This window comes from Onychostoma macrolepis, chromosome 14, assembly GCF_012432095.1.
Source record: "Onychostoma macrolepis isolate SWU-2019 chromosome 14, ASM1243209v1, whole genome shotgun sequence".
NCBI classification, from domain to species: Eukaryota; Metazoa; Chordata; class Actinopteri; order Cypriniformes; family Cyprinidae; genus Onychostoma; species Onychostoma macrolepis.
The window spans coordinates 2,639,491-2,654,935 of record NC_081168.1 but is presented as its reverse complement, the minus strand read 5'-3'; the positions used below and the strand labels follow the sequence as shown (position 1 = coordinate 2,654,935).

Sequence of the window (15,445 nt, the reverse complement as noted above, 5' to 3'; positions counted from 1 at the left end):
AATGAAAATGTAGGCAGAAGAAGTATAAATCAAAACTGACTGGGCCAACAACAGATCCTTATTGTTGATCCCAGCAGTATATGATCTACAGCGGAGCACGCCGGATCTGAGAAACAAGCTTACGCAAGACAAAGTGAAGCATGCCAGTTCTTCAGATGGATATCCAGATCGATAGATCATATTGAGATTGTGACAGGATGACACAACGTCATTTGTCGGGTCTCTCCCACGGAGCTGACACTGAAGCAGAGGCTGCTGGGAGTTCTCCATTAAGCCTGTCACAACCCAAATCCAACACTCATCACGTTCAGCAGACATCCATCTCCACGGCACACAGCGGAAGTCATGCAAAATGAACACAACACAAAACAAAAGCCGATTCTCTTTTTCCAGGCAGTGAAATAAATGACGCTTTCCAAGAACAGGGACAGGGTAGTGTTTTTTTTTTTTTTAACAAATAGTCAATGAAAGGAGGAGCTAACCTTTAGAAAATGATGTTCTTATACCTCTGAACATTAAACTGCATATTATACTAGCAGGGTGTTTTTATTTATTTATCTGATATAAGGTTTGTCATTTTTGTAAATCTGTTATTTGATCTATTTAAAAATGTTTAAAATCATGATTTTTACATTTTATATCAATAAACATTAAAAAAATATGCAAAAGATGGAATTGTGAGCTTGATCAATGCTTTCAACACTAATAGATTATTGTCCAGATAATATTTTAACTCTTTTTTTTTTTTTTTTGGCTTTAGAACCAGTGTTGGGGAAAGTTACTTTTAAACGTAATGCATTACAATATTCTGTTACTCCCTTAAAGAAGTAACTAATCGTGATACTTAGTTTTTATGGAAAGCAATGCATTATGTTACTTTTGTGTTACGTTTTATCATCTGGACTGGACTTGCTTGTTTGTTTTTAATATACAATAAAAAGTTCTATTTTTGTCAAATTTAAAAATGAAACAAATAAGCCTCAGCCATTCTGGATTGCATGAAGAATAGGACGCAGGAGAAGAAAGTTCAACACTCTTCAGCAATAAAAAAGGTAACGCTTCACAGTAAGGTGTCATTTGTTAACGTTATTTGATGTATTAACTAACACGAACGAACAATACATTTATTGCACTATTTATTAATCTTTGTTAATATTAGTTGATAAAAATACAATCATTCATTGTTTGTTCATGTTAGTTCACGGTGCATTAACTAATGTTAACAAACACAACTTGTGATTTTAATAATGCATTAGTAAATGCTGAAATTAACATTAAGAAATATGCAAAAGATGGAATTGTGAGCTTGATCAATGCTTTCAACACTAATAGATTATTGTCCAGATAATATTTTAACTCTTTTTTTTTTTTTTTTGGCTTTAGAACCAGTGTTGGGGAAAGTTACTTTTAAACGTAATGCATTACAATATTCTGTTACTCCCTTAAAGAAGTAACTAATCGTGATACTTAGTTTTTATGGAAAGCAATGCATTATGTTACTTTTGTGTTACGTTTTATCATCTGGACTGGACTTGCTTGTTTGTTTTTAATATACAATAAAAAGTTCTATTTTTGTCAAATTTAAAAATGAAACAAATAAGCCTCAGCCATTCTGGATTGCATGAAGAATAGGACGAGGAGAAGAAAGTTCAACACTCTTCAGCAATAAAAAGGTAACGCTTCACAGTAAGGTGTCATTTGTTAACGTTATTTGATGTATTAACTAACACGAACGAACAATACATTTATTGCACTATTTATTAATCTTTGTTAATATTAGTTGATAAAAATACAATCATTCATTGTTTGTTCATGTTAGTTCACGGTGCATTAACTAATGTTAACAAACACAACTTGTGATTTTAATAATGCATTAGTAAATGCTGAAATTAACATTAAGATTAATAAATGCTGTAGAAGTATTGTTCATTTTTAGTTCATGTTAACTAATGAATATTATTGTAGAGTTACCATAAAAATTAAAAAAAAAACATAAAGAAACACAAATGTCATGTTAGAAGTCATTTTTGCTCAGTAGTATGGTTGAATTGGATCATCGAAGGTCAGCGGGAAAAACATTGGTTAATAAAATGGGATTAAATACATAAAAGATGTAGATTACTTATTTATTTAATTATTCTGAGTTTGCATTTCACTATTTTTATTTATTTTGAGGAATGCTGAATCTGTCTTTGTGCAAGTGACATAAGTACACGCATGTTCACATTTAGTCTGGAACTACAGTAACATCATGTTTACTCCCGATTTTGTTGTTGTCAGTCAATAAATGGGAAAACAAAGTAACTGGCGTTACTTATTTGAATGCAAGCAATGCGTTACTTTTCTAGCTACTTGAAAAAAGTAATGCTGAGCGATTTTCATTTTTGGATGAACCGTCCATGTAACAGAGTGAAAGTGGAGCAGATACTCTGATATAGTGTGATTGAGTGGAGGCGGAGACTAATTTGCATATTCATGGATCCACATATACAATAAATGGGAAAACAAATTAAAAGGCATTACTTATTTGAAAAAGTAATGCATTACTTTTCTAGTTACTTGAAAAACTAATCTGATTCCCTAAAGTGCATTACCTCCAATACTATTTAGAACAGTGGTCGCCAACCCGTCGAACGTCAAACCAGTAGATCCCGAAAATAACAGTAAAATGAGTACAAAAATGTAAAAACTTTCTCCATTCTTTGCATTGTATTTTTCCGTTATTTTCAGTAGCTACTGAGACAGTGATAAAGAAAAATACATCACGCCTGAGTCTGTAAACTGTACGTTAACCGAGGCCAGAGACGATGAATTCAGATGCAAAGAGGAGAAAATACTGTAGCAACAAGCTCACTCTTCACGATGGTCAAAATATAGGAAGAAAATGTAAATATTGAATTGGGGGTATGGGATTATATTAATGTATCACTGAAGGGAACTGACTGTCTCGAGAAAAGTCTAGATGGCAATGGAATTTCCTTCCCTTATGTAATGAATAATTGACGACGGTCCGTTGAATTCTTAGAAAATAATGCACACCCGAGGTCGTGATGCGGCCACCACGCATTATTTTCTAATAATTCAACAGACCGATGTCAATTATTCTGCTTAAACTACGGTTACTACACCTCAAGACATCAATCAGATGATATATTTCAAGGCATTTGTCCAGATTTTCTACTTAAAGGTGGGGTATGTATTTTTTTCAAAAATGCTTTAGAAAACTGAGTCGGGGCTGAGTACCAAAACAAACTTGTAGCCAATCAGCAGTAAGGGGCGTGTCTACTCATGATGCGAGGAGAGTGTGCTCATCAGTGCACATGACGGACATTAGCCGAGCTGAGCGACGACAGAAAGATAGAGATGGCGGATAAAGGTCTGCGGAACAAAAGAAGGCTTGTCTTCACTGGACGCGACAAAGCGTCCGTTGAAAATCATTTGAAATTTGTGTCAATACGTCATAAATAGAACGCGGCAGTCTGATATTTGTCGTGTCGCACATTCAGTGTAGACTGCATCAGTGATTATAATGAGTTCTATAGTATTTTGTCGCGGCGCGCTACTCGCATCCGGTGTAGACACAGTGTTACGGTAAAGCAAGAAGTACTACCGTGTAAATATCGGACCAGCTTTCCAACGCTGGAGAGAACTGAAGGAGCGGGAAGGCCTGCGATTGGACGCCGAGGTTGCTTTGTTTCTTCTCCATATGTGAGTAACATTGGTTTTACTTTGTTTCACAGAACTAATCGTTGTGTGGGGCGGAGCTATCAAAATAGGGGCGTGTTTGTATTGGTGATTTCAAATATCAACATTGGCTACCAGAATTCACTTACCCCACCTTTAAACCTTGAATTATTTCTTCCGCATCTCATCCAACGCCTCCGTTGCTAATTCCAAAATGTAATTTTAAACCTAGTAACGAAGGTTTGAGTTGTTAAACAATGCTACTGATAAAATCGTCAGAGTAGCGCTAACAACATTAGCTCATATGTTAGCCTGTGTGCAAACTGTAACTGTTATGTGTGTGCGGTCTGTGAGGGAGAGAAAGCGGGAGAGATAGAGTATGTGCTTTACGTACATAAAAAAACGTAATTTTGTGGCAAAAATAAATGGACACGGTCTGTCGTTTTTATCCTATTGTTTACTATATTTATTTGTTTGGCCGTGTCGTTGTGGGTTTTGATTCTTTTGCTGTAAGGACATTTGAAATAACTCAAATCATTTGGCAAAGTGGTTTGGTCATGTAATGCGGTCAAGAGCTGCCTGGAACTACGTTCGAGCGTTTCCCTGAAAATAATTGCACAACTTAGAATGTTCATCAGCCAATCAGATTCAAGCATTCAACTAGTATAACCAGATATTGTCTTACTATCGGGAGATGAGAAGGTCTGTATTACTTACTATTGGAGAAAGCGTAACGGCTAACTCGGATCACGTGTGCCGTAATAACCAATAACATCACATCCTTGACGTCATTGAATTTCAGTCAGAGTTGTGCGACACTCAATCGCCGTTTACGGATCCCATTGGAATGAATTGGTAGAAAGCGTTACGCATTCTACCAATATATCTAAACTCACTAGTTCAAACTTATGCACCCACCAGAAGCTTGCGTTCTGCAAGTGAACGACGCCTTGTGGTGCCATCACAAAGAGGTACTCTCTCACGGACCTTTTCCTGGACTGTGCCCATCTGGTGGAATGACCTCCCGATCTCAATTCGTAAAGCTGAGTCTTTAGCCATTTTCAAAAATCATCTAAAGACACATCTTTTTCGCCAGCACCTGACCAACTAATACTAACACTAACATTTACCTATTATGTCTGTCTGTCTTCTATTGTTCTCATTTGTACGTCGCTTTGGATAAAAGCGTCTGCTAAATGATTAAATGTAAATGTAATGAATGAGCTGAATCCCACCTGTCATAAAAAGTCAGTGAATTCTCTTATAAAACAGCTTTTTTTTTTCCGTGGTAAACTCTAAAAATAGTTCAATCCAAAACTAGTGTTTAGTGCAAAACATGTTGAAGATTCATTAAATGATAAGCCGTTTCCTCTAAAAAGCTGTTTATTCAGCGTGGTGAAGCCTCTCCTCCACTGCCTCTCATGGTCTCCTTTCTGTTAGCATTAGCCGTTACGCTTTTTTGGCTAATGGTTGCAGGCTTGCCTTTTATTGGCTTTGGTATAACTTTGTATAAAGCGCAGCTTTTCTTTGTTTACAGCGTTAACCAAGGAAACTATATCGTGGCTGGTTCATAAGCGCCACCTGCTGTCAGAGAGTGAATTTGCGCCTCATTCAGACTTGCTGTTTTTGTTTCATGCAGATATGTTTTATGTAGCAAAAATAATACAAAATAAATAAATAAACAAAACCTAAAGTCAGACCATTCTGTTTGTGTTTTAAATCATGAAATTATCTAATTCAAACCAAAAACAACTGCCCATGCAACATGTGTTTGGATCGTGATTAAAATGCAGTGGTTGCCTCTAATTTCAATTTTTTGTTTAAGGCCAGTTTGTTTGTTATAAAGCAAACAGCCAATCTGTGATGCAATCTGGGATGTTTTTTTCTATAAATTCTTCAATAGGTAGATCTTGTCTTTCATAAAGGCCGAGGTCAGGGATCTTGGGTTTGAAAAGGTTGGTGACCACTGATTTAAAACAATGACCACATGAATGCATGTTGTTTAATTGTTAAATAACATGCTATTTTAATATTTTGTCTTACAATATCTTGCATAACAGGGTGGAATTGTCAAGCTTAATGAATGCTGTCAACAGCAGAAACTGAAAAAATGGAAATAGACTTATTACTTATTTACCTTTCCATCATGCAGTAGAAAAGATTCAAACTGTTTAAGCACAGATACATTTTTGTGGGGTGTAAATCATGTAGTAACAGGGTTGAGCATACAAAATGTTTACGATTAAATCGAGCTACTTCTTATTCTAGGCTAGTTTTCGTACAAAAACATGGGATTTGTGCCTCTAATGCTTTAAATAAGTCATGAGGGACCAAAGTGTTTCTGTTCGTCCCTATTTGTGGAAAGTGCCAAATGAGGACGCGAGGAGATTGTGATGGAGAACGCTGATAACGGGGCACTTAACATCACCGCCGCTGTAGTCTCAGTGTCTCTCCAAATAAGAGAAACACCAGCACAGCTGCTGCAGACTCGAAGACTTCATTAATCGGTCATGACAACGAAACCATGCGAAAGACTGGTTAAGCACAAGCCTCTGAATACTGTAGGTTATAAGAGAGATGGACTTAAGATGCAGCGGTCACACCCGGGGTGCTGATAGCATGACTGGCCCGATTAGCCTTTATTCCCAACGGAGCATTTTTTACAGCTACTTAAACACGTTTGATTTAACAGCCCATCGCAGGATGATATATTAACAGATTACACAAGCCAAATCTGTCACATTAACTTCACTTAATCTAAGCTCATAACTGCAAGTGCCGTGATGAGGATGTTGATGACATGTTTGGAGATAAACGTTTGATGTCGAAGACGTGATTAAGTGGCAAAGTTTATTGCAATGTCAGACAGACTCCAAACGCCAGGTGTTTCAAATTAATCTACAACTGAGCGCCTCTTCGCAGAATTAGCTTGGGAATTAGACTTTAATGTTGTTATTTGATTAAACTTTCTTGCAAAAACATTCCGTGTTCGATTTTTACATATAAGAGATACTAGCTAACTAGACCCTCACAGGGTGATCAGGACCTTGTGCAAAGCATTATCCTGCTTATTACATGCCTACTTATCAATAAATGGACATGAAATGTTAATTAAATTAACATTAAAGACCCCTGTAGTGAAAACCGGTTGTTTTCATGTATCTCTGGTGTTTTTGATATGCTTTAAGACAAACCATGTGCAAATTCATCAGTCAGAGTATTTTCTGAATTAATACAATATTGCCACTTGCAGTAGTGTAGCGTTTTAAAGGGATTTAAAGGCAATTAAAGGGATAGTTCACCCAAAAATGAAAATGAGTTTCTTTCATTTGTTGAGCTCAAAAGAAGATATTTTGAAAAATGTTGGTAACCAAACAGTTGGCGGTAGCCATTGACTTCCATTGTATGGGGAAAAAAAATATTATGGAAGTCAATGGCTACCAGTAACTGTTTGGTTACCAACATTTTTCAAAATATCTTCTTTTGCCTTTAACAAAACAAAGAGACTGATACAGGTTTGGAACGACTTAAGTAAATGATAACAGATTTTAATTTCTGGATAAACTATCCCTTTAACCGAGTGAAAGGAGAGCAGTCTAAACTGGTGCGATTGAGTGGAGGCGGGGGCTAATTTGCATATTCATGCATCCACATATACTAAATGAGGTAAGAGTGTATAGAGTTATATTCACTAAGAGACTATCACAGCTATGTACGCAGTCAATTTATACAAGGTGTTTCTTAGCGCTGGGTAGTAACTGATTACATGTAATCTGGATTACGTAATCAGATTACAAAAATTAAGTGCATTTTAAAATACTCGTAATCAGATTACAGTTATTTTCATGGATTACATGATTACATATTATGCACACAATGCCCATAAATTATTTATTATTTGTCTGTTGTCTCTATACTAGTCTGGGAAACCCTGATGTAATATGATGTTTAATGCACTTCATGCTTCTTGCAATGGAATATATTTTCTCTCTCTTTGTTTGTCTTTTTTTTAAATATCGAAACGATACACAACAATCCAGTTCAGATCTTCAAATCTATGGGATAAATGAGTTAAGTCAAAAGTAATCTAAAAGTAATCAAAAAGTAGTTGGAATACATTACTTAATATGATTAATCTAACAGATAACGTTACTAGCTACAATTTTCGTCATGTAATTTATAATCAGTAACGGGTTACAATTTGCAAGTAATCTACCCAGCACTAGTGTTTCTAACTAAGGTTCGAGGTCGGATGGAGAAAAAAAAGTACACCAAAACATTTGACAAATGTGTACTGTATAGTGCTACACAAATAAAATGTAATTATTAACGATTATTTTGAGTCCAAATTATATTTAACCATTTATTTTGGCTTTATAAAAAATACGAAATAAATGCCAGTTGCATAATATCACACATACATCTTTAAAAAATTTAAAAATAAATAAAAACTTTATATTCGAGGAATTGCAAGAGGATCATCATATTTGGGGGTCTATGGCATCAAAAAAACCTTAAATTATACATTTTATTAGTCATTATGCACACATTAAATACACACACACACACACACACACATATATATATATATATATATATATATGACACCAGAGACACAGCACAGCAAAATATTGGCCTAAAGACTTCAGGTAAGCACTTAAATAAATACAAGCAACATCAGACTAATCACAATTCAGTATGCAAATGAATGTAAAAAAATGACCAACTACAATTCAGTAAGCAACTACAACAATCATCACAGCAGCTGCATTCTCTAAATATGCCAACTTTCATCTTAAATGTCTCAGACAAAGTCTAAACACAGTCATGCTACACGTACAATAACAGGTCGTGCTGAATTAACAGCAGAAATTAGCAGAGAAGAAAAAAAGCCTTGCAAGAACTATAATAAGCTTCTCCGTAGAGTGAGATGTGCTGCAGATCTCATCAGTGTATGAAATTATAATACAAGTTGCTGCTGTCTGAGAGAACATCATGTGACTACACCCATGCTCCTCTATTTCTGGCTGTAGCTAAATCATACATGTAAGCACACGGCACGATGTTACGTACGGAAGAATTCATCAAAACACAAATCTGCAGCCTTGCCTTAAACATCGAAACAGAGAAGAGCCCACATTAACCCCGCAGTTTTAGAGAAGGGTGGTGTTGTCATAGCAACACAAAGTAAAAATAACACTAAATAACACACTGTTTATCAGCTCGGAATTGAATAAAACAAGACTAAACAGACACTAACTGACTATAGCCAGAAATGATCAACAATTACGCACACTAGTACTAATTAAGTCGAGCGATCTAATTGAGTCTAAATTTGTCTTTTCATCCATTTGTTATTTCACAGGCTATCATTGCGCGGCCCTGCCTCTTATTCATGTAAGCAATTAATGCTTGTCAGGATAATGATACATATAAGGGCAATGTTTCCGCCCCGGTAATTATTTAGCCCATGAGCTAACACAAGTCTGCTCCCATCTTTTCCTTTGAAGTGACTATTATGTTTTCAGAGAAAAACCTCCGTCCCGGCCGCAAACAAAGGGCATCTCGAGTGTAATTTATGCAGAGATGCATGCGTGACAAACAGATAGATCAGAATACGGTATTATCCTGTTTACGTTACGCTTCCTCAAAACTCAAATGTGACCACAAAACCAGCCATAAGGATCAATTTTGTTTTATTTTTTGAAATTGAGATTTATACATCATCTGAAAGCTGAATAAATAAGCTTTCCATTGATGTATGGTTTGTTAGGATCGGACAATATTTGGCTGAGATACAACTATTTGAAAATCTGGAATCTGAGGGTGCAAAAAAATCTAAATATTGAGAAAATCGCCTTTAAAGTTGTTCAAATGAAGTTCTTAGCAATGCATATTACTAATCAAAAATGAAGTTTTGATATATTTATGGTAGGAAATTTACAAAATATCTTCATGGAGCATGATCTTTACTTAATATCCTAATGATTTTTGGCATAAAAGAAAAATCAATCATTTTGACCCAAACGATGTATTGTTGGCTATTGCTAGCGTGCTACTTATGACTGGTTTTGTGCTCCAGGGTCACAAATGAGTCATCAGAAAGCGCCTGAGCCAGAGAGCACGGCCCACGTTTGCCTCTTCTCCAAAAATAGCCCGCATTTTAATGTCAAGCAACGAAAACGCAACTGGCCTAAAGATTTGCATTGCCAAACAACACGGGTGACCTTTGGTGGAGGCTTCTTTGGCCACGTTTCAACCGCAGCGAACGCTCTTGTTTACATGCGTGTGAAATGGCAGGCAGGAGGAGATGGAGAGAAGAGGGCTGCTTCACTTTAAAACACAACGCTGGAAGCGGTTACGCCTCGCAAAGACACCTGGGGCATCAGTGCCGCTCCTAATTGAGAGATCGTACATCTGTCTGAGATGCAGGCATCGCGGTGGACTAATGAGACAGTAAACTGGTACGAGGCGCCAAAGAGGCGAGCATGAGAGAGAATGAGGCGTGATGCATGCTGGCTTTGAATGGAAATATCAGATACTAATGGCTGCAAATCTCCCAGATCAACCCTGTCAACCCTTAGGATAGTGAAGGATCCCGTCGGCTGCGAGCTCGGCCAAAATCCAATTTTGCTGGAGCTGCAGAAAACAAAGATTTTCATCTTTTCTCCCCAACTCCTCGGGATTCCAGAGCTCAAGCGTGACAAGCAACAAACCTGACAGATCTATAAAGGTAATTTGTAAGCACATCACTGCACAGTAAAGCATCTGTCCAGAGGTCCGTCCGCCTGGAAACGCCATTGTTTTGAGCATTGAATATCCGTGGTTTTCTCGGCCGTTCATGATTAACAAACGGAAACAAAGTCAAAAAAGGTGCTCAACGGTCAGAAAATGTGATGATCATCAACCTTGCAAGGTCAAAATAAAATTGAAAAGAGCTGTTTTATTTTGTCATTAATTTTCAATGAGGTTTGCGGTTTTATAAAAAAAAAAAAAAAAACATAAATCAATAAATCAATAAAAATTAGAAACAAAATATATTTTAAAAATGGGTTGGATGTAATAGCAATGAAAAATTAATTGCAGTTTGGGACCAAAATAGTTCTTGATCAGCTTATATTGTCAGAAATTTAAGAAAATGATTTGTTTTGTCATTCTGTAATAAAATAACGTTGTTGACAAGGTTGAAGGTCAAGATATGAACAATCCAAATGTTGTTTTATGTATGATGATTTTAATTATTGAATAAAGTTGAAAAGGTCTCTAGGATGGGACAGGCCCAAAACACATTTAAAGAGGGAGAAATAGACATTTAATTTATTAAATGTAGGTTAATTATTATACGTTAAATACACCAATGAATTCTATATTAATTTACCAAATATATTTAATAGTTGTAACAAAAAATAAAAACTTGCAAGTTCTGCTTATATAATGCTATTATATATATTTTTTTAATATATATATATATATATATATATATATATATTAATAAATAATGGGAAAATAATTGACCTTATTCATGGAATATGATGTATGAGAATTAAAAATAAATAAATAAATAAAAATAAACATTTGCCCTATAACGAGCAAATTGTAGCTTTAGAAAGATTTTAAAGTTGCGGATAGCTACAACAGTTTATGTTCACTTTCAGAAATTCCCATTATATTTTAGGATTTACTTCTCCAAACAATTCCATGTCCATGGGGTATCCTGACCTTGGCTGTCATATTCAAATGATTTTTCCGAAGCCCTGGTTCAAGCACCAAATCCAGGATAAACAGGTAAGATCATTCTCACAATTAAAGGTTTAATGAACTATAATGAAACAACATTGCTTCCATTATAGATCTGCATGCACCACCTACAGCGCTATAAATATATACGTGTGAACTCAATCTGCAAACAAGGCATGCTTCTGTTTTTCCACACAGATCGGGGAAGAAAATGCAGAGCTCTGGCACAGGCCACTTCACCTTCATCGAGTTAAAAGGAGCGACTGGGAAATGAATTGAAAACAAACTCCATCACCCCCACTGAAATGATAAAGCTGCAATGAGTACGAGCCATAAATCTTTAATTTCACAGCCATACATATTCCCCTGCAATTACAGCTGCGCTGCGCGCCGCGTCCGACAGAGGGTGCGCTCACGCGAGATCAACTTTTTAGCGGTGCTCATCAACAGTATGTTGCTTTGCATCACAGTTTATCATCTGAGCATTTTTAAAAAGAAGATGCATCTATAAAAACGTCGGTAGATGCTGTTTATAGTCGTGCATCTCCCAAAACCCCTCTCTGTTGACAAAGAAACGCGTAATTCTGTCAGCGTACGCGGCACGCGCCGTCTTTCTCCTTGAGAGGGCAACGCTCACCTTGAACTAGATTTGCGATTAAACCCAAGTCACAGAGTGGAAAGGTGCATCCACGAACGTGCTCGTTTCTCGGTGGCACATAAAACACAGCGTGAGACATGCGGAGCGCGTGCGGGTGCGCGTGCGAGTGCGCCAGTGCGCGTGTGTTTTGAATTCAAATGTCAGCAGCGAAATGCAGAGCAGATACCGCAGCATGCCAATGAACTTCTGCGGCTTCACATCTAATCATCATGTGTGTGTGTGAGCCACATCAGCTGGTGCTCCTCAAGTCAGTGTGCACAACGCATTGCATTTTTTGACACATAATGGAAAACTGTTACATGCAACATACCATGTTTACTTCGGATACCATGTCTATGCTGGCTATGTCTATATTCATCCCTACCGCCACCGGAGCGCCTGATGGAGAGAAAGGGGAAAAAATGATTAAAAGGGAAATTGTATGCATGCATGCATATACCCACACTTGTTCGTGCAGGTGCCAAATGACACTAAATCTCATTCTATACATGAAACTGCATGCATTACATGTATATGAAACACCAACACCCCAAATTCACGTGGCATTGCGCATGAAATTGTTGATTTGTTACAAGCACTGCAACTGCATGACTGACAAATGCACAGTTAGACGCGTCCTTCTATCAATAACAGCTTGAGCATCTTCTATGATGGACTCGTATGCGTGCATCAAAGGAGATTTTAAAGCAAGCCATTTCATTTGCTGTCATGATGCAACAAAAGTTGCGCTGCAAATTGAATGGATCCCCAAGTTAGCCTCCCTCTCTGGGAAAAAGGATGAAATAGCGGTAAATAAGCGTGCGTTCATTTTTCTCATGCATTGACATGCACGTCTGATCAGAGACTGAGATGAATGAACAAGGTTTGCATGAGTAATTGGGCATGTTAGTGCGCGTGACAATCCAAATGCAACAATTATACGAATTTTACTCATGCATTACCTCCGAAATCTGGCCTCAGTCGAATGTCGTATCCTTTCATGAGTCTGTCCACGGTGTCTTTGACCACCGGCATATTGCTCGGGTCTCTGATACTGCAATAATATCACGAGATGTTCTTAAATTCCTCTTACATCCCAAAAACACATCATTCTCTTTTCTGAAACGCAACAAAACGCAACCCTACCTTTGCGCGCACGCCACGGCCACGATCAGCGGACATAATAGGAAGATGTGTGGGGTTTTTCCGATACTCTCCATCGCAACAGTTTTGATGGGCTTTTGGATGTGATGATGAAGACAGCGCACATCCAACTTACTGAAGCCAGTGCAGCGAAGGCAATGAGCTGCGCATGCGCACACGCCAGCTCCAGATCAAAGAGCAGCTCCTGATGATGCTGGATGAGCTGTTTCCATTGCGGGGGAAAAATTAAAGGGACGACTGAATAAACCAAGTCAAGAGAAGAAGAAGAAGAAGAAGAAGAAGAAGAAGACATCAGGTGATCTTCATGCAGCATTTTTAGTCCTGTGTGTGAATGTGGAACTTGGAAGGTGACACGATGGGGTTTAGTCATAGCGAACTTCAGGTCATTAACATATGCTTTAAGGTGTCCAAATAAAGATTTTTCTTATTGTGAGAAAACATATTCAACATATTACAGTTAAAAGAGCAAACAAGAGGTTTCTTCGCTATGTAATCCCTCTTGAAATTAGACAGTAGCTACTTTAAATGACAACCCTTAAAGCGAAACAGGTGGCATTAGGGGGAGGGGCTTTTTCATTCCAGAAAGCATTTGATTGGACGAAAGGTTGAACACGCCCCCGAGTGCAGGATAAGTCATCGATCATTTTAGTCCGTCTTCCCAAGAATTTTAAATCTGTTAAAAGATTATTTTGTCAATTTTAAGGAGATCACTAGTATTTAGATGACCGCAAAACTAATTAAAATTCAACTAAAAACTACAAAGTGTAGGTTATAAAGATGTGAAGATGAAAAATTCAAGAGGCACCAAATTTCGAAAATAATCACTGGTTACACTTTAACTAAGTACTGAGTGATATTAATTAATTACATGTACTTACTATATGGTTAGGGTTAGGATTACACTGAAAAAATGATAAAAAAAAATTTTTAAGTGGTTGCAAACAATTTATTTTAGCTACATTTAATAAAATATATATATATATATATATATATATATATGTTGAAAGTTAGTCAACTAAATTTGTTTAGTTAAATGTAGCTAAAATAAATTGATTGCAACCACTTACCTTAAAAAATTGAGTAAATTCAAATTAATCTTTTTTTCTTTTTTTTTTCAACATTTCTCACATTATATCTCATTTTATTCGCTATAGTTTAGAAAATGGTATTAAAATATGACAAGAACTCAGTCAGAACAAATTCAGGTAACACATTATTTTAAGGTGTCCTTGTTACACATGTTACATGTACTTACTGTTATAATAACAATAAATTATGCATACTTACATGCAAGTAATCCTAAGCCAAACCCTAACCATATAGTAAGTACACGCAGTTAATTAATATTACTCAGTACTTAAATGTATAATTACACTGTAACAAGGACACCTTAAAATAAAGTGTAACCCAAATTCATCTTGATAATGTTAGATAACTTTAATAGAAAGGTATGTAATCAACCAAAAAAATATTCATCCGTTAAATTTAAGTACACAGTTAGATAATACCAATTTAGGTCAATTAAAGCAATGCTTAATTTTGTTCAGTCTGTGGTGTAAAAAGGTCATATTAGCAAGTAAAGAAAAAACATTTAAGCAAAACATGGTAAGATCAAAGTGTCTGAATATTTTTTGATCCCAAATTTTACTGGTAGTCCACTGTATGAAGAATTTTTGGGTATAATATGTCACAGTTCACTTTATTTTGCTAGACATAAATAGTCATTTATGAACTATAGTGTCCTGCACGCACTAGTAAAAAAAATATCAAAAAAGTATATCTGGTGTCAGAATAATTTTTGGTTTGAGTGTAGTTATGCATAATTTATTGTTATTATAATAGTAAGTAAGGACACCTTAAAATAAAGTGTTACCTAATCACTTTTAACCCTTTAACCCTTTCAGTGCTATACTGAAAGTCCTTTTCCTAATTTTCTGGGTCAAAAATGGTCGGCCTTTATAATTGCTTCTCTTATTATGCCTTTAAAATTATGCAGGTCTGTTTGGTACTGTTTGGTTGTATTTGTGGATCATTTTGGCAGTGTTCACTCAAAAGGTGCTCAGATCAATGAGGTCTACGATCAGTCAGTTCCAAAAAGAAATAAAAAAACTTTGCTAATTGAAAGAAAACAAGTTCATAAAAAGATTTACCCAAGATTTAGAAAAGAAATATAGCATAATGAGAGAATTACAAACAATTTTTTGTAGGCCGGTCATTTATACA

General features: G+C 36.3%; 1 protein-coding gene across 3 annotated transcripts in view; it reads right to left on the bottom strand.

Moving 5' to 3' along the window:
- The window catches only part of gabrb2a (gamma-aminobutyric acid type A receptor subunit beta2a), a 55,076-nt gene extending 41,444 nt beyond the window's left edge, over positions 1-13,632 (bottom strand). The window contains exons 1-3 of one of the 3 annotated variants that reach the window (XM_058797802.1): positions 13,205-13,632; positions 13,021-13,112; positions 12,390-12,457 (exon numbers count right to left, since the gene is read on the bottom strand). In XM_058797802.1, the coding sequence (XP_058653785.1) occupies positions 12,390-12,457; positions 13,021-13,112; positions 13,205-13,278 (234 nt within the window). In that variant the 5' untranslated portion in view covers positions 13,279-13,632. The remainder of the gene's footprint in view (positions 1-12,389; positions 12,458-13,020; positions 13,113-13,204) is intronic. The other 2 variants (XM_058797801.1, XM_058797803.1) reach the window with 2 other exon arrangements.
- Positions 13,633-15,445: the final 1,813 nt, after the last annotated feature.